This window comes from Pseudophryne corroboree, chromosome 3, assembly GCF_028390025.1.
Source record: "Pseudophryne corroboree isolate aPseCor3 chromosome 3, aPseCor3.hap2, whole genome shotgun sequence".
Lineage (NCBI taxonomy): Eukaryota > Metazoa > Chordata > Amphibia > Anura > Myobatrachidae > Pseudophryne > Pseudophryne corroboree.
Window position 1 is genome coordinate 1,545,850 of NC_086446.1, and position 20,176 is coordinate 1,566,025.

At 46.1% G+C, this 20,176-nt stretch overlaps 1 protein-coding gene across 1 annotated transcript in view; it reads left to right on the forward strand.

The window, feature by feature from the left end:
• LOC135056375 (uncharacterized) overlaps nucleotides 1–20,176 on the forward strand; it is a 113,731-nt gene that overhangs the window by 25,408 nt on the left and 68,147 nt on the right. The window contains exons 4-7 of the mRNA XM_063961454.1: nucleotides 1,884–1,962; nucleotides 2,081–2,178; nucleotides 11,576–11,987; nucleotides 13,967–14,687. Of these exons, the coding sequence (XP_063817524.1) occupies nucleotides 1,884–1,962; nucleotides 2,081–2,178; nucleotides 11,576–11,987; nucleotides 13,967–14,687 (1,310 nt within the window). The remainder of the gene's footprint in view (nucleotides 1–1,883; nucleotides 1,963–2,080; nucleotides 2,179–11,575; nucleotides 11,988–13,966; nucleotides 14,688–20,176) is intronic.

Genomic DNA, 20,176 nt, shown 5'->3' on the forward strand with positions numbered 1-20,176 from the left:
GGAATGGGACATTATACAGTAACACCAGGGGATGTGTCTGGGTGATGACTGGAGAGGTGACTGCTGGGAATGGGGCATTATACAGTAACACCAGGGGATGTGTCTAGGTGGTGACTGGAGAGGTGACTGCTGAGAATGGGGCATTATACAGTAACACCAGGGGATGTGTCTGGGTGATGACTGGAGAGGTGACTGCTGGGAATGGGACATTATACAGTAACACCAGGGGATGTGTCTGGGTGATGACTGGAGAGGTGACTGCTGGGAATGGGACATTATACAGTAACACCAGGGGACGTGTCTGGGTGATGACTGGAGAGGTGACTGCTGGGAATGGGGTATTATACAGTAACACCAGGTGATGTGTCTGGGTGATGACTGGAGAGGTGACTGCTGGGAATGAGACATTATACAGTAACACCAGGGGATGTGTCTGGGTGATGACTGGAGAGGTGACTGCTGGGAATGGGACATTATACAGTAACACCAGGGGATGTGTCTGGGTGATGACTGGTGAGGTGACTGATCGGAATGGGACATTATACAGAAACACCAGGGAACGTGTCTTAGTGGTGACTGCTGGGAATGGGGCATTACACAGTAACACCAGGGGATGTGTCTGGGTGATGACTGGAGAGGTGACTGCTGGGAATGGGACATTATACAGTAACACCAGGGGATTTGTCTGGGTGATGACTGGAGAGGTGACTGCTGGGAATGGGACATTATACAGTAACACAAGGGGATGTGTCTGGGTGATGACTGGAGAGGTGACTGCTGGGAATGGGGCATTATATAGTAACACCAGGGGATGTGTCTAGGTGGTGACTGGAGAGGTGACTGCTGAGAATGGGCCATTATACAGTAACACCAGGTGATGTGTCTGGGTGATGACTGGAGAGGTGACTGCTGGGAATGGGACATTATACAGTAACACCAGGGGATGTGTCTGGGTGATGACTGGAGAGGTGACTGCTGGGAATGGGACATTATACGGTAACACCAGGGGATGTGTCTGGGTGATGACTGGAGAGGTGACTGCTGGGAATGAGACATTATACAGTAACACCAGGGGATGTGTCTGGGTGATGACTGGAGAGGTGACTGCTGGGAATGGGACATTATACAGTAACACCAGGGGATGTGTCTGGGTGATGACTGGAGAGGTGACTGCTGGGAATGGGGCATTATACAGTAACACCAGGGGATGTGTCTAGGTGGTGACTGGAGAGGTGACTGCTGAGAATGGGGCATTATACAGTAACACCAGGGGATGTGTCTGGGTGATGACTGGAGAGGTGACTGCTGGGAATGGGACATTATACAGTAACACCAGGGGATGTGTCTGGGTGATGACTGGAGAGGTGACTGCTGGGAATGGGACATTATACAGTAACACCAGGGGATGTGTCTGGGTGATGACTGGAGAGGTGACTGCTGAGAATGGGGCATTATACAGTAACACCAGGTGATGTGTCTGGGTGATGACTGGAGAGGTGACTGCTGGGAATGGGACATTATACAGTAACACCAGGGGATGTGTCTGGGTGATGACTGGAGAGGTGAAGCTGGGAATGGGGCATTATACAGTAACACCAGGGGATGTGTCCGGGTGATGACTGGAGAGGTGACTGCTGGGAATGGGGCATTATACAGTAACACCAGGGGACGTGTCTGGGTGATGACTGGAGAGGTGACTGCTGGGAATGGGGCATTATACAGTAACACCAGGGGATGTGTCCGGGTGATGACTGGAGAGGAGACTGCTGGGAATGGGACATTATACAGTAACACCAGGGGATGTGTCTGGGTGATGACTGTATCATTGTGTGTGTCAGGTTCCTATAAGGTGTCAGGATGTCACTGTCTATGTCTCCATGCAGGAGGGGGAGGATATAGAGGAACACAGGAGTCTGTACAAGGACGTGATGATGGAGAATCACCGGCCCCTCACATCACTGGGTAAGAGGAGACTGTCATGTATTGTACAGGGGAGAGCAGGTATGGGGTCCCCTATATACACACATCATCTGATAATCACATATATACACTGTACTCAGTCACTGTGTGTCTCCTACAGATGGGCCCAGTAACAGAGATACCCCAGAGAGATGTCCCCGTCCTCTGTATTCCCAGGATTGTACAGAGGAGAATCACAGGACCCCACAGGAGGATCAGGTAGGTGGAATTTGGGGTCTCACCCATATACCAAAGTGTCTGTCACTATATGATCTGTAGAGAAGCTGTGTGTTTCTTATACACTATTATACAGTTAAATCTTAGTTTATAAAATGAAACATTACTAATGTGTTATTTTATTGTTTAGATTTATCTGTGCTCCAGTCTGGGGGACACTGCCAACCTTGGCCTGTAGAGGGCGCTGCGAGGAGCTGGCTAGATGCTAAGCCCTCCCCCTGTAAATCTTTTCAGTGCCCTCAGCCAATCAGCATCCAGTTATTCCTTATGTGTGCTATGGGTGGGCACTGAATCCATTTGCTGTGTGTGATATTTTTATGTATATTTCTTGTACAGATCTTTGGGAGAGCTCCGCTGGCTGGGGTCAGGCAGATGAACTCTCCACTGCCCCCCCAATGTCTGGTGCATGGCTGGCCTGAACCGCTACTATTTTATTCTGCGCAAGCTCACAAATTGCACCCTGTTTTTTGAAGCAGCATAGCTCACAGCGATCACGAAACAGATTCAATAGGGAATCTGATCCAGCATCTAGTCCCCCATCGAAGACCTTCCTGAAGACTTCCAGGAATTTGGTACTGTTGTTGACCAGTGGGTTGTTGACAGCTAGGACCTGTTCAGACAGCAGGGAGATGATGTAAGCCACCTTGGTCCTATATGAAGAAACATTTGTAGCCTGGACCTCAAACTGGATCAAGCACTGGCATAGAAATCCCCATCAAACTTAGTGCGTTTCGGGATCCACAGTGGCACAGAAGCTCCTGCAGTTGGAATGGACACTTAACGCTTGACACTGTTTTCTGCTTTGGCTGTTGTAGCCAGTTGCACGCTGTGGATTAAATTCTTGTAAGGCGGATGCAGAATCTAAGGCGGCTTTGGAGTAATATCTTAGAAAGAGGCTAGAAAGTTGCTGGACCTTCAACCCAACATTTGCCACCTGTTCCAAGGGATGAGGTCGAGAGTATGGCTTTGCGAGGGGCCTTTCAGTCATTACTCCCGTCAGGAGCCATCATCCCGGACCTGGAGGCACCGGAAGGATTTGGTTTTTATTACACTCTGTTCCTGCTTCAGAAACCAGATTTATCCATCTGTCTTGTTTTGAATCTTTAATTCTTGAATCTGCACATGGTGTCCCTACATTCCATAAGGAGTCTCTCATCCCTGTGATCGATGCCATTTGGTCTAGCAATGGCTCCATGTATCTTCACAAAGATTCTAGCAGTGATGGCTGCACGTTTGCAATAGAAAGGGGTGACAATTACCCTGTATTTCATTGACAGCAGCATGTCTCCAGTCTCATCTCTGATAGGTGATAGATACTCTGGAGGGGCATGGCTGGGTAGCGAATTGCCCCAAATGTCTTAAGTTCCTGGGTCTCCTCTCCAGCACCTCATTGTCCCAGGATCTTTTTTTCTCTGGCAGGGTCCACAGGTTATCCACGGGATAACAATGGGATATGATGGCGCGAAAGCGGATTGGCACCAAATGATCAAAAGCTTTCTGGCCTCCCAGGATGCAACGGGCCCGTCCATATAATCAGTTTTTTGTTTGGTGTGGCAGGAGCCGGACCTTGGTCAGAGGGCTGGGGTTCCTTTTAGCAGCCCTAAGCTTTCTTATTTTATTTTTTAGCCTTACTAGTTTTTTGAGTGATATTTCTAAACAGCGTCTTATAGGCTTAGAAAAAGTCGCTCCAACAACTCTCCGCTGGGCTGCGACAATGCTTACCCACGAGTACAGTGCTGTTTCGGCAGGCGTCTGTGTCGGATATACTAGCAAGTCCAGCAGACGTTACCAGGCTGTGGCCGGAGTACGGGGAGAAGGTAAGGCATCGGTTCCGCTTAGTAGATGGAATACGGGCACAGCCGCACTGTATTGGGAGGAGACTACCAAACTGTAGCTGCCACCGCGAGTGCACCAGTGCTAGGCCTTAGGGATCTTGGGCACCAGAATTAGCATGAGGCCGCGATCCCTAGGGTTGATATCAGCAAGGGAAGTTGGATGCTCTCCTTGTCGCCCCTCCCCCCAGTTCATGACCAGTTTCCGCCGAGTCTCTCCCGCCATGAACTGATTCCTCACTTCCGTCTCAGATGCTGCCACGAGGGGACTCGGTCGCAGCATAAGCCACTGCATCAGTGTTCACTAAGCGCTACCACGAGGAGACCCGGTCGCAGCATAGGCGGCTGTGTGACCGCTGCATCTGTGTTCACTGAGCATCTGTGTTCACTATAGGGTTCCTAGAGCGGCAGTGTACACTAGTAGCGTCTGGATCCACTCAGCGTTCGCTAACGTATTGATCGATTCTGGAAGCGAGGTGAGTCTCCCTGTATCCCACTCTACTGAGTACGGGCTATACAGCTCTAAATTTCTATCTACTTTTTCAGTATGAGAAGATAAGTGCCTATTGCATATGAGTCTGTGTACATTTACTGTGGTTTTCTTCGCATTGCGTCTGAATGCGTTAGATCTGTTATACATGATTTAGTAAATGTTCGCCTACATACTTAAAAAGTGTTTGTAGTTGATGATATGCTCATATGACTAATATATAACATGTGACTGACTGCTAGTGTGATTGCTGACTTTAATATATGTTAGTTGTTTCTTCTGATCCTCAATGCTGGTGCATGGGTAGGGTCAGATTGATATCACTTTAGAAGGTTAAAGTGATTAGTCACAAATTGTGTAGTACACTGTGAAAGTGCGGATTATTTATCATGTCTAAGAGCAGCAAAGGTGACAAAGGTACACATACAGTAATACCAACACTCATATCATGTTTGTCTTGCAAAACTGTATTATCCTCTCAGGATCTGGTTCCGGATGGTTTATGTGCAAATTGTTTTGCTTTTCAGCAGAATACAAGGCACTGTACACCGGGGGTAATTCCAAGTTGATCGCAGCAGGATTTTTGTTAGCAATTGGGCAATACCATGTGCACTGCAGGGGGGGGCAGATATAACATGTGCAGAGAGAATTAGAGTTGGGTGGGGTGTGTTCAATCTGCAATCTAATTTGCAGTGTAAAAATAAAGCAGCCAGTATTTACCCTGCACAGAAATAAAATAACCCACCCAAATCTAACTCTTTCTGCACATGTTATATCTGCCTCCCCTGCAGTGCACATGGTTTTGCCCAATTGCTATCAAAATCCTGCTGCGATCACCTTGGAATTACCCCCATGGTCAAGTACAGGTGGATCTACCTTGGGCTATGTTTGCACAGACTTTGTCCAGTATAGCTGAACGGATAATTCCTACAGCTTCTGTATCAGGAATGGGGTACACTATTAACCCTTACATGCAGCTCCCTACCTACGGTATATCATTTCCCCCAGCAGCTTCTCAAATGAAACAAGCTGATAAACCGATGGTAAGTAAATCTTCACCTTCACAGGCTACACGGTTCATCGGAAGATGAAAGCTCAGTTTACTCTACTTCGACATATGAAGAGGAGGAGGAAGGTCTCAGCTCAGTGTTATATAGCTGAATTAATTAGAGCAATGAAGGCCATTCTATCCTTAGAAGATTCAGCAGAGCCTGTGTTAAAAACCAAGGCACCTGTGTTTAAACATCCCAAAATAGTTAAGACTGAGTTTCCAGGGTCAGACCAGCTGATGGAAATCATGGAAGAGGCTTGGGCTACACCCAATAAAAAATATAGAATTCACCAAAAATGGGATTCCAATTATCCTTTTCCAGTCGGGGACTGTTTAAAAAGGGACGTGGCTCCTAACGTAGATACACATGTGATTCGACAACTGCGAAAATCTATATTGCCTTTGCCGTCAACATCATTAAATGATGTCACGGATAGGAGAGTGGATGGTTTTCTAAAAAACATTTTTTCCCTGTCTGGAGCAATCATAAGGCCAGCCATGGCTTCAGCTTGGATGGCAAAGGCAGTGGCGGCCTGGGCTGATGCATTGGAAGGGGATTTTTCATCAGCTTCTAGAGTACAGAAATCCTATATATGTCATATTAAACAGGCTGCGGTATTCTTGGAAGATGCTGCATTAGATATGGGTACTATTGCTTCTAGTGCATCAGCCTCAACAATAGCTGCTTGCAGAGCAGTTTGGTTACGTACATGGAAAGTTGGTTCAGAATCGAAGAAGGTTTTGGAATCTTTGCCTTTTTCTGGAAATATTCTGTTTGGTAAAGAACTGACAGATATTCTGGAGTTAGAAGCAGACTCCAAGAAGGTCAACTTTCCTTCCACATTTAACCCCAAACCTAGGGGTCCGGATTTCAAAGGGAAAAAGTGATCATAAGCAGTCCCAATACAATAAGTTTGGTAAGTCAAAAAAGCATTGGGCTACCAGAGGGCCAGCTTCCAAACCAGAAGATAAGCCATCAGCCTGATGGTGCGGGCCTCTGCCTGGGGGACCCCAGGGTAGGGGGCTGACTTCTTCAGTTTGCACAGATCTGGCGGCAGTCTTCAACAGATGCCTGGGTGCAGGAAGCCGTGTCTCTAGGTTATGTTTTTTCCCTTCAAGAAGCATCCTCCTCGAAGGTTCTTCTGCACCAGCCCGTCTCGGATAGAGACGAAGGCCAGGGCTTTGCAAGAAGCAGTTCAGGAGTAGTCATTCCAGTGCCCCCTGCACAACGGGGACAGGGTTTTTACTCCAACCTGTTTTTGGTTCAGAAGCCAAATGGGTCATTTTGGCCCATTCTCAATCTCAAAATGCTAAACAAATATATTTGGGTACCGAGGTTCCACATGGAGTTTTGCCCATGGAACCAGGGGATTATATGGTATACCTGGATATTCAGGATGCTTGCCTACATGTTCCTATAGCACTGTCCCATCAGTGTTATCTCGGGTTCGCCATCCTCCAGCAGCATTTTCAGTTCCAGGCCCTACCCTTTGGGTTAGCCACAGCCCCCAGAGTATTTACCAAAATTATGGTGGTTATGGCAGCTAATCTACACAAGCATGGGATAAGAATTTTTCCATACCTCGACGAACCTTTTAATCCTGGCACAATCACAGGAATTGCTCCTGTACCATCTCCAACAGACAATAACATGTCTGCAGAGGCACGGATGGCTCAGAAATTGGGCAAAATCATCTCTGGTGCCATCACAACGGATGACTCACTTGGGGGCTGTACTGGATTCAGGTCTGCAGTAAGTAGTTTTACCTCGGAACAAGATATCCAAGGTACAGTCAAAGATTCGGGACTTGTTACACAGTCAAACGGTATCCATTCACTCAGCAATGCGAGTGATGGGGTTGATGGTGTCAACATTTGACATGGTGGAGTATGCACAATTCCACTCGAGGCCTCTGCAGTGTCTGATTCTGGCCAGATGGAATGGAGTACATCAGTCAATAAAGAAACAGACTAAGGTACTTCCACTAAAGGTAAGAAAGTCATTAGCCTGGTGGCTGCAGACATCCCATCTAGACAAAGGGAGACCCTTTTGGATATCAGATTGGGAGATCCTGACAACAGATGACAGTCTTCAGGGCTGGGGAGCAGTGTCCGGAAAATTATGGTTCCAGGGACAATGGACCAGAGAAGAATTTTCCTGCCAATAAACCTGTTAGAACTTCGGGTCATATACATGGCACTGATTCAGGTAAAGGACATTCTTCAGGGAAAACCAGTCCAGACCCCGCTCGGACAATGCGACGGCAGTAGTGTACCTCAACCATCAGGGAGGAACTCGCAGCCAAACAGCAATGAAGGAGTTAAGTCACATACTAAAGTGGGCAGAACTCCATCTTCCAGCCTTGTCCGCAGTGTTCATTCCGGGAGTCCTAAACTGGGAAGCGGACTTTCTCAGTCGACACACCATTCAAGCAAGTGAATGGGCTCTATACCCGGAGGTCTTTCAGACTCTATTAGACAAATCGGGTTGCCAGAGATAGATCTCATGGCATCCCATCTGAACAACAAAGTGGCCGCATACGGGTCAAGAACAAAGGATCCCAGAGCGATCTTTGTGGACGCCTTGCCAGTGAAATGGGACTTTCATCTGGCTTATCTGTTTCCTCCGATCACCCTGTAACCCAGGGAGGTGAGGAAAATAAAGAAAGCAAAGGGTGCCATGATTCTAATGGCTCCGGCTTGGCCCGGAAGGCATTGGTACACAGATCTGCAGAGAATGTCGATGGATGCTCCACTTCTGCTCCCTCAACGTCCAGATCTACTGATGCAGGGTCCCTGTTGCCACAGACATCTGGATCGACTGTCTTTGATGGCGTGGCTCTTGAAACCTCTATCGTAAAGTCAAGAGGATTCTCTAAACAGGTAATTCAAACAATGCTCAGAGCAAGCAAACCCTCCTCAGCTCGTATTTATCACCGAATATGGCAGGCCTATATTCATTGGTGCAGTAGAGGAGGTATGGACCCGAAATCTTTTCGAGTTTCCAGGGTCCTAGCATTCCTTCAGGCAGGAATGGATAAAGGTTTGATGGTGGCTTCCTTGAGAGTGCAGGTATCGGCATTGACTGTATGGTTCCAAAAAAAAATTGCCAATTTACAGGATGTGCATACTTTTTTCCAGGGAATGCTGCACATTCAACCTCCCTTTGTTCCGCCTATAGTACCGTGGGACTTATGTTTAGTCCTGAAAGCCCTTCAAGTTGCCCCATTTGAACCACTTAACAAGGTGGATCTGAAATGGTTGACAGCGAAAGTACTCTTTCTACTGACTATGGCATCAGCTAGAAGAGTATCAGATTTAGGAGCGCTGTAATGTCGTTCCCCATTTCTGATTTTTTTTTATCCAGATAAAGCAGTTCTTAGAACTAGATCTGGGTATCTTCCGAAAGTGGTGTCTAAATTCCACCTTAATGAAGAAATTGTAGTCCCGGCTTTTCAGGTATCGGGACTTTCTATGGGAGCTGCGTCGCTGGACGTGGTCCGGGCATGAAGGATCTACGTGGATCATACCAGTGCCATCAGAAAGACAGATTCTCTCTTCATTCTCTATGGTTTTCACAAGAGAGGATGGCCTGCTACTAAACAGACGCTGGCAAGATGGCTTTGAATGACTATTTCAGAAGCATACTCTCAAGCTGATCTTCCTGTCCCTGCTAATGTCTCTGCTCACTCTACTCGTAAGGTAGGTCCTTCATGGGCAGCACAATGTGGTGCTTCAGCAGAACCGCTATATAAGGCAGCCATATGGTCTTCCATTAACACATTCATTAGACATTATGCCTTGGATACTTTTGCCTCTCATGACGTTGAATTCGGGCATAAGGTTCTCATGTCCAATCAGGAGCGTCCCCACCACTAAATTGCTGTGGGAAATCCCATTGTTATCCTGTGGATAACCTGTGGACCCTGCCCAAGAAATATACGTTATGGTAAGAACGGTATTTCTGCTAAGTCCACAGGGATCCCACCTTGACGCACCTGATTTGAGGATCCTTCTCACTAACCGCTTCCTTCTTGTATGGAAGGTTGTGCATGTGTGTTCTTCTTGCCTGATTAGGGCTCTACATGATGTTCCTGCCTTGTGCTTTGGAATACAACTGATTTGCCTGAGCCAGTGGGCTGGATATATGGACGGGCCCGTCGCATCCAGGGAGGCCAGAAAGCTTTTGATCGTTTGGTGCCAATCCGCTGTCGCTCCATCATATCCTATTGTTATCCTGTGGACTTAGGAGAAATACCGTTATCAACGGTAAGTTCTTACCATAACGTATATTTTTTTTTCTCCAAAGGGCAAGGTTTTGGCCATCTTTCATCTTGGCTTGCACTCATAAGTAAGTTCTCTATCGCATGCAGTTGCTGGGGAGAATGGTTTTTTGCTTTGGGGCATTTCCATGTGTACGATTTCATTCTTCAGACAAGCTCCTGGCACGTTGGTCATGGTCCGACCCTCATGAAGCAAGCCAGTTCTTTCGGCTCTCACCATTTTTTGGTGGTTGTACAGACCATCAAGGGGAAACATTGGTAATGGCAGCCAGCCAAGATCAATATTGGTGATTTGTAAGCCAGGCAGAAAAAAAATGGGAAGCCAATTATCTCTGCCGACATCTGAACATCCTGGGCAGTGATTCCTACACCCAAAGGTATTTGGTCAGCTGGTAGAGTATTTGGTGTTATGAAACACTTGAACAATTATATGAGACCCCTAGACACACAATAGTGAATTCTTCTGCCAATAACAACCATCTGTTCCCTTACAGTACCACACACTCGCGGGTATTTAGGATGTCTCCTGGACTTAAATTTTGGAACATTAGGGGTTTATACAATCATCGGGTGACAACTAGGTAGTAGCAGTAGTGGGTGGAGATGGGAATTAGGTGCAAGGATGAGGCAAGGGCAGCCCGCAGGATAGAAATACAGTAGTCACTATTGTAGAGCAGAGTTCTCAGCAGACACTGTTCTTTCTATGACCAGCTGATGGTCATAGAGGTTATGCAGAAGTAACTGAGGTTCCCAATATGAAACTGGAGTTCTAGGACAAGGCACAGACAGGGTTAACACAAGAAAGTAGTCTGGGGCTTCCACCCAAGTAGCGCAGCTTGGTTTCAGGACACAGAGCAGGGCCAGGTAGTATACACCACAGCAACAAATTTGCAGCATGAAGCGATAACCGCATTGAGGTGCTGGGCTGGCTAATTATAGGAGCAAGAACCTGCTCCCATCCTACCCAATTCATCTCCAGGTAGTGAAGATAACCTGTCACTTCTAGATGTGGTTCAGGCCTTGAGGACCTATGTACATAGATCAGCATCTTCAATAAGACTGCCAGCCTGCTGATCTTGTATGGTATGGTACGCTCAAATGTGGTTGATCAGCAGTAAGACCATCAGTGGCTATGTGTATCATTGCTACTATTCGTTGAGTGTACGTCTCAGAATAGGTTTTGGCTCATCAACCAGACCGGTGAGCACCTCCTGGGTGGTGTGACACAGTGTGTCAGTGTATCATTTGTGCAATCCACCTGTCCACTATGCCACCTGGTCCGCCGTTTATACTTCATCAAATTTTACAAGTTTCATTTGTTTGCAGAAAGAGACACCAGTTTTGGTCAAAAACTTTTGCACACTGCTTTGGTAGAGCATACCCTCCCCCAGGAGCAGTTTTGGAAAGTCTCCAAGGCTGGACGTGTCACCCAGATAGAACAGAGAGAAGGGATTTTTGATACCCACCCTCTTGTTGTACGCTCTTCATTAAGCTTTCATTTCAACTGTATTCTGATTAAACTGAGAGGGTCTCGTGATGTAAAGGGGAAGGCTTAACATCAAACAAGTTTAGTTTAATGTGCAAATTTATCACCCCATGTTTGGCAGTATACCCCCAATGGAGTAAGAGAAATGGATTTAACGGAGTACCAAAATCCTCTTTTTACAGTTTAATCTCAATTAAATCAGACATTATTAAAGTGTTATTTTTTGGGGTGAAATAGGGTGAAGACGGAGAAGACACGTATGTGACTGATATAAAGGCAGAAGATATAGAGGGAGAAGAAGAGACGTATGTGACTGATATAAAGACAGAAGATACAGAGGGAGAAGAAGAGACATATGTGACTGATATAAAGGCAGAAGATGTAGAAGGAGAAGAAGACACGTATGTGACTGATATAAAGGCAGAAGATATAGAGGGAGAAGAAGAGACGTATGTGACTGATATAAAGGCAGAAGATACAGAGGGAGAAGAAGAGACGTATGTGACTGATGTAAAGGCAGAAGATTTAGAGGGAGAAGAGACGTATGTGACTGAGATGAAGGCAGAAGATACAGGGGGAGAAGATGAGACATATGTGGGCTATGATCAGCAGTGTAAGGAGGAGGAAATCCCTACAGATATCAGCACGGGTGAGTAATAAACACTTATTACAAAACAGTCACACATTCTCCTTGCTCAGTCACTACACCCTCCTCTGTCAGTACAGACTAATTTGGGAAATGTATCTGCCCAGTGGGGGAGTGAGGAGCCATCAGCCCTTATTATACTCCTGCTCTCCCCCTCACATCATGTCACTGTGTTACCAGCCCAGAGATCTGACCAGTCTCCTCTCCACACTCTCTGGTGTATCTTATACATCAGGAGCCATCAGCCCCTATTATACTCCTGCTCTCCTCCTCACATCATGTCACTGTGTATTACCAGCCCAGAGATCTGACCAGTTTCCTTCCCGCACTCACTGGTGTATCTCATACATCGGGAGCCATCAGCCCCTATTGTACTCCTGCTCTCCTCCTCACATCATGTCACTGTGTGTTACCAGCCCAGAGATCTGACCAGTCTCCTCCCGACACTCTCTGGTGTATCTCATACATCAGGAGCCATCAGCCCCTATTGTACTCCTGCTCTCCCCTCACACCATGTCACTGTGTGTTACCAGCCCAGAGATCTGACCAGTCTCCTCCCCACACTCTGGTGTATCTCATACATCAGGAGCCATCAGCCCCTATTATACTCCTGCTCTCCCCCTCACATCATATCACTGTGTTACCACACAGTGACATGGCTTGTGCAAAAGTCTCCTCAGTGCCAGCCCACAATAGAAATACATCATCTATGTAGCGTCAGTAAGCCGTGATCTGGACGAAAACGTCCGGGTTGGAGAGAAATGAGTCGCATTCAACTTTGATCATAAAAATGTTCATAAAGCTGGGCGCTACACGAGCCCATAGCACAGCTGGACTTTTGTCTATAGATATTATTAAAAAGGAAATCATTTCTTGATAAGGTAAGTTCTAGAAGGGTCAAGAAGAAGTCCATATCAGGCCTCTTGTTCAGAAAGTTATTCACCAAGAACCTGCGGTTAGCCACTATCCCTCTGGAATGAGGAATAATAGTATATAAACCCGTGACATTGATTGTACATGTGTATTTTGTAGAGGGGACAATTCCTGAAGTTTCAAGATGTATAGTAGAATGTTCTTGCACTGCCGGCTGCAGATAATGATCCAGCACTGTGAGAGGGCATACTATAATGATCCCTTGCTGCAGTGATGGGTCTACGTGGTGGGAAGACCACATCCTTGTGCAGTTTAGGGGTAGTGTATAAGACTGGTATTTTTGTGCCAATCCAGTAACAAGACCTCTATTGTGTATGATAATATTCTAAATAACCGCAGTATTCCCTGGCTCCACTCGGATAGAGAGAGAAAATATGTCCCTTCAATGCCGTGTTACAGAAGACACCCTCCCATGTTGAGGCATCTCTGTTTGAAAGGACAACAACTCTTAAGTGGCCACCAGAGGAGCGGTTGGAAAAATTGGCCCCTTGTGTGATAGGCCTGCTGTGCTTCGTCCATGTGGATATACCTGAAGCTATGGCGTTGAATTATCGGCAGCTAAAAGTGTAGATAGTGTACACCATGCCTCATGAATAATGGTCCACAATCCCCTAATATTCACCAGTGACTCTACATCTCACGTGTTCTATGGTGTTCAGTTCAGCCAGACTCCGAGGAACGCTCTTCCAGCCATATTCCTGGGTGCTACAGACCTGTATAGTGGTGCATTGTCCTGATGAAAGACCCCACTCCCATCTGAGTGCACGTACTTTCAAGCCTTGTTGAAAGCTGCTTAAATTGAGTTATGCTGCCATTGTCACTGCGAAATTTATGATCTACCTAGTTATAATATTTCAATGGAGAAAGATACTGTTTAATACAGGGTCGTGGTGACATGTACGGGGAATGGAAGTGGCCGTCTGTATATATAGATTTCCCCAGCATCTGCCCATTTAATGGCAATTTGGGGACATTTCACCATTGTCTTTATTGAAAAATAAAATTTGTGGACAGACATTTATATTTCTCTATATGTATTTTATTCCCAGCAGGTGGATGTAGCAGCCGTAATGTCTCAGAGGACCATCTCGTTTTATCTCTGAATTGTGAAATAGATGATGATGATGATGATGATATCGCCCAAGATGCTCCAGAAGAAAACCCAATTACCCCATTACACCATGCAGATATATCATCTGATTCCTCTGATCCTGGGGAATGTTCTCCTGATCACTCTGATATTGTTTCATCTGTTACAGCTCTGAGAGTAGATACAGAGTTTCCATGTTCTATAGATGCCAAATGTTTTAGACAGAACACAAAGCTTATTAGCCATCAGCCAGCTAGGGCAGGTGAGAGGCCAATTCCATGTTCTGAGTGTGGGAAATGTTTTACAACGAAATCACATCTTGTGGCACATCACAGAAGTCACACAGGTGAGAGACCATTTACATGCTCTGAGTGTGGAAAATGTTTTACAGATAAATCATCTCTTGTTAGACATCACAGAAGTCACAGAGGTGAGAAGCCATTTCCATGTCCTGAGTGTGGGAAATGTTTTACACAGAAATCAACTCTTGTTACACATCAGAGAAGTCACACAGGTGAGAAGCCATATCCATGTCCTGAGTGTGGGAAATGTTTTACAAGGAAATTCTATCTTGTTACACATCAGAGAAGTCACACAGGAGAGAGGCCATATCTATGTTCTGAGTGTTGGAAATGTTTTACATGCAAACCACATCTTGTTAGACATCAGAAGACGCACCGGTGAGAAACTATTTCCATGTCCTGTGTAAGTGGAGTTACTCAGATGTGTTTGCAAGTGACACTTTTCTTCCCAAAGAATAAACCTTAGTAAACATAGTATATCTTCCTCCTGTCACTGGCTATGTATTGACTTCACATTTTTGTTTTCAGTATGACATTTCAGTTACTGTACAGTCTGCATTCTTTGTTATTTGTTAATCTTCTTCTGAAACCTGATGGGTTCCTGCAATAAACTACCCTCAATTCACATTTATGAAGCAAGGAGTCCAGGTGGCCAGGGGAAAGTGAGGGACTAAATTAGCACTTTAGGCCTGATTGTAAGGCGGCCTCAGTTTTAGCCAACTATCTTGATCAAGTTCCTTTTAACCCCAGTAAACGACAGAACCCCATTTTAGCTGGTAGTTACCATCAAATCCAGTTTTTGTATATTGAAAAGCTCCAGCCGTAAAGGATCACTTGGTGCGAAGCAGCCTGGAGGTAGAACCCGGAGAAAGTATTCACCCATAAGGCTTTCATAGGTTTATCTCATGCAACTCAAAGAATGTAGTCCACTCAAGTGTGCAGGTGGTCTGTTATATATAGGAAAACCACTAGGTACATTTAGATCCATTTAGCAGAACACGTGTACAATATATGGAAGGGTTTAGAGAAGCACGGCTTTTGCACATTTTTGGAAAATCCACAACTTTTTTTTTTTTTTGGGGGGGGGGGTCATCATATTTTAGGTATGAGACGGATGTATGAACTGGAAGCCCTGGCTCCTAGAGGGTTAAAGGGAGAAGTCATAATCATGGGAGACTTTAATTTACCTGATGTCAATTGGGAGGGGTCTTTTGCAAGTTCAGCGGCAAGTGGAAAATTTCTAAATTCCTTACAGGGAGCATCGCTCAAGCAATTGGTGAGGGAGGCCACTCGCAAAGATTCAATATTAGATTTCATTCTTATAAATGGTGACAGGATATCTGACATATATATGGGTGAGCACCTGGGATCCAGTGATCATCAAGCAGTATGGTTTAGTATAAAGACAGGATCCAACTCCTGTCACACAAAAGCAAAGGTGTTGGAGTTTAGAATTGCTGACTTTACAAAAATGGGGAGATGTTTAAGTGATTCACTGGTGGACTGGAGGAACTTGTAAAGAGTGCAGGAGAGGTGGGAAAAACTGAAAAGTGCAATACTAAGGGCAACAGACCTTTGTATCACAAGGGTTAGGAAAAGCACCAGGAAAAGGAAGCCAGTGTGGTTCACAAAAGAAGTATCAACTAGTGTGAAAGCAAAAAAGATGGCTTTTAGGAAATACAAACACTCAAAATAATAATGACAAAGAGGTGTATCTTGTCAGCGGAAGGATGCTAACAAGGTAATCAGATGTGCAAAGGCAGAAGCTGAGGAGAAAATGGCCCAGTCAGTAGATAAAGGGGTCAAAACTTTTTATAAGTATATAAATTAAAGGAGAAAATCTAATGGAGGAATAATAAGACTTAAGACAGAGTGAGAATTTGGTGGATGGAGAGAAGGCAATAGCAGATCACCTAAATTATTATTTTTGCTCAGTATTTACTGGAGAAGGGAAGGGGCCACAGTTAAGTTGCAAGGACATTCCTAAAAATAAGGCAGATGAAAGTACATTTACAGAGGAGAAGGTCCTAACAGAACTTTCAAAACTAAAAGTGGATAAATCAATGGGACCAGATGGGATTCACCCAAGGATACTAAAAGAGCTGAAAGATGTGTTGGTGGCACCATTAATAGAATTATTTAACCAGTCACTAAATACAGGTGCTATTCCAGAGGACTGGAAAAGAGCAAACGTAGGTCCACTGTTACCTCGAAAATGCTAGTATGCGAAACGTACGTAGGACCTTAGCGTCCTATGTGTTCACCTGGAAATGTATTTGTAACACTTATGCTTTAAATGCTCAGCAGAATTTTTTGATGATCCAATAACTTATGGCACAGCAATTTTGTTAAAAAGGAGCAGTCACAGTTAGGACTGTTATGAAGTTAGATCAGGATGCACAGTTGTGAATGTAATAGGCCATTGTTTAATCCCCGTGTGTGAGAAAATCCCTATATATAGCAATTGTACTATGTCCCAGTGAACGCAATCATATTTTTCTATGGGGGTCATTCCGACCCGATCGCTGGCTGCAGTTTATCGCAGCGATCGGATCGGATCTGCGCCGCCGCAGTGCACTGGCGCATACTGGATGGCTGAAGGCCATTGCTCCCTAGCGATCGCCTCTGCCTGATTGAAAGGCAGAGGCGGTCGCTGGGCACGGAGGGGATGGAACGGCGGCGTTTGACTGCCGTTATGGAGGCGCGGTCTGGCCAACGCAGGCGTGGCCGCACCGGCTGTGTGACGTCACACGCAGCTGCTGCGACCAGGTGCAGCAACGAGTAACTCCCAGCCAGCCGCAGGTGCTGCGCTGGCCGGGAGTTACTCAGCAAGTACAAAAGCATCGCCGCTGTGCGATTCTTTTGTACTTGTGCGGGGGGGGGGGGGGGGCGGCGACAAGACATGCAGGGCAGACTAGCCCTGTGCTGGGCCTCCCCCCGCATGTCTGAGTGCCTGATCGTAGCTGTGCTAAATTTAGCACAGCTACGATCAACTCGGAATGACCCCCTATATCACATACTATGGATAAAACTGGACACCCAAGGATACAACTTGCATCTGAGACCAGGTGCAGTTAGTATCACTGAAATCATATAATCCGTACTGTATACAAGACACAACCACACTGCGTCTCTCCGTGCCTCGATTTACTGAAGAAGAAACGCACCACGGGTGTAATTATTGTGAATTCTCATCCAATACCACATATACAAATAACATGTGTAGATAAGGAGCCCTGTAAAACTTACACCTATATAACAGTAACGCACCGAACATCTGACGGTCTAGTTATACACCAGACAAGAGGCAGCCGCTGCTGCAGGGTCACCGCACACATTTTACAAAGTGCAACTACCTGCTGATGACACCACAACCGTGGGGCTGTGAGGTATGGTGGATCATCAAATATAGTGGAATACTCAGTTTGACAGTTCATGAATGATGTCATCTACTCGCGTTTTCTGTACTGTTTGAAGCAGAATAATCATAATTACAGTGGAGAATAACTGTTGTATCACCACACATATATACTGGTGTTACCAATATAAGATATCCCTACAGTTACAATTTATTACTGCTAATTATATTACAGCACATGGAGAATGTCAAACACCACTTTCCCGGGAATCCAACCCGGCTTGTAAGCAAGGTTGTACACAGAAAAGACCCAGGTTCGGAGGCGGTGTAAATGGGTAAGCCACACAGCAGCGCCATGTCTGGTGCCTAGAAGGGCCGGAGGCTGGGGGCAGTACAGCAGCTTCCAGATTGTAAATGGGTAAGCCAGGTCGGCCAACCCGGGAACCCATTTACAGCATGGCAAACCTCCCGTACCGCAGTGTCCGGCGGGCGGACAGGAGGCTGGGGGTCATGGCACACGCTGTCTGTGCAGACAGCAGCGCCATGTCTGGTGCCTAGAAGGGCCGGAGGCTGGGGGCAGCACAGCAGCTTCCAGATTGCTGTGCTTGCCCGTTCCCCCCCGGTGAGACGCTCCGGTGTACCGGTCTGCAGTGTTTCCCGGCGCTTTGAGATGACATCATCTCTAAGCGCCGGCCCACAAGACACTGCGCTTGGGTGCAGTGTAAACTGTGCCGATCCGGGAATATCCTGAATCGGCACTGCGGTATAAATGGGAGTACCGGGTCCAACCCGCCTTGGAACCGTGTTCCAAATCCTGGGTCAGACCCGGGATTTTGGTGTAAAAGTGGTATGGGATTTTACTCAGGGAGCCTCGGTGATGATACGGCACACTATGCCCATTGGATACAATACGATACATAAACCGTAACACACACCGATATAAAGTTCAATAGCAGTTACTGCATACATTTATACACAGAAAGGAGTAGACACAATAAATAGTCTTAGGCTGTTTTGAAATGGATATCTTTATTCATTTTTCTCTTCATTCTGACATTGTCTCACACCTTTACACCACGTTTACATGTTTTTTAACCAATATTTTGCATAAATGTTGTTTTGTACAGTGTGATATATCAGCCACTTTTAAATTAATTAATAAGCGTTATATTTTAACATGTAGTGCACCAGAACAGATCCCTTTTCCTCTTCTTTTTTGTTTCTATACGACAATTTGATCTGTGGTCACACCCCCATCGTTTTATATATTATTTGTGTCTCACTAAATATCAGGGGCCTCAATACTACCTCATCAGGTACGGTATACCATTTATTTCCTGTGCAATAGATCCCCTTCCCCCATATCTCCCCACTTTGTAATAAAGGCAGGAAAACAATGTAACAGCAATGAGGAAGGCTAGTCAGATGCTTGGTGCATAGGGAGAGGAATCAGTAGCAGGAAAAAAGAAGTGATAATGCCACTGTATAGGTCATTGGTGCGGCCTCATATGGAATACTGTGTCCAGTTCTGGAGACCATGGGTGTCATTCCGAGTTGATCACTCGTTAGCAATTTTTAGCAGCCATGCAAACGCTATGCCGCCGCCCACTGGGAGTGTATTTTAGCTTAGCAGAAGTGCAAACGAAAGGATCGCAGAGCGGCTACAAAGTATTTCTCATACGTCCTAGAAGATGCTGGGGTCCACTTCATTACCATGGGGTATAGACGGTTCCGTAGGAGCCATGGGCACTTTAAGACTTTTTCAGAGTGTGAACTGGCTCCTCCCTCTATGCCCCTCCTCCAGACCCCAGTTTAGAAAATGTGCCCAGGCAGACTGGTCGCACTCTAGTGGAGCTCTACTGAGTTTCTCTGAAAAGACTTAGGTTAGGTTTCTTATTTTCAGGGAGACTGCTGGCAACAGTCTCCCTGCTTCGTGAGACTGAGGGGGCAGAAGTAGGAACCAACTTCCTGAAGAGTTTCATGGCTCTGCTTCTTGCTGACAGGACACCATTAGCTCCTGAAGGGAACTGAATGCTAGCTGCGGCTATGTGCTCACTCCCGCAGCATGCCGTCACCCCCCTAACAGAGCCAAAAGTCAGAAGACTGGTGAGTGTATTACCGGAGGTCTGCAGAGGGATCTCCGGTCATCGTGACGGCTTAAGGTACCGCGCAGCGAGCAGGAACGCTGCGCGAACATGCTATCCAGAACACACTGCAGAGCAGGGCGCGGGGTGGGGGTGCCCTGGGCAGCATGAAACCTACTCTCACTGGCAAAAGGTGGCATATGATGCTTTTGAATAATGGTTGTAAAGGTCAGCGCACTAATTGGTTGGTGAGGGTATGTAATGGGTGTGTGATGGTCTGGGTGAAGTTTGTGTACCACGTGGATGTGTGTGTTAATGATGGTCACTCTAACCGTTGGATTGCCGTGTGCATCTAGTTTTATTTTTGTTTTTATTTTTAAAAAGTGTTCATACAGTATCAAGGTTGTCCTTATTGGCAACAACCT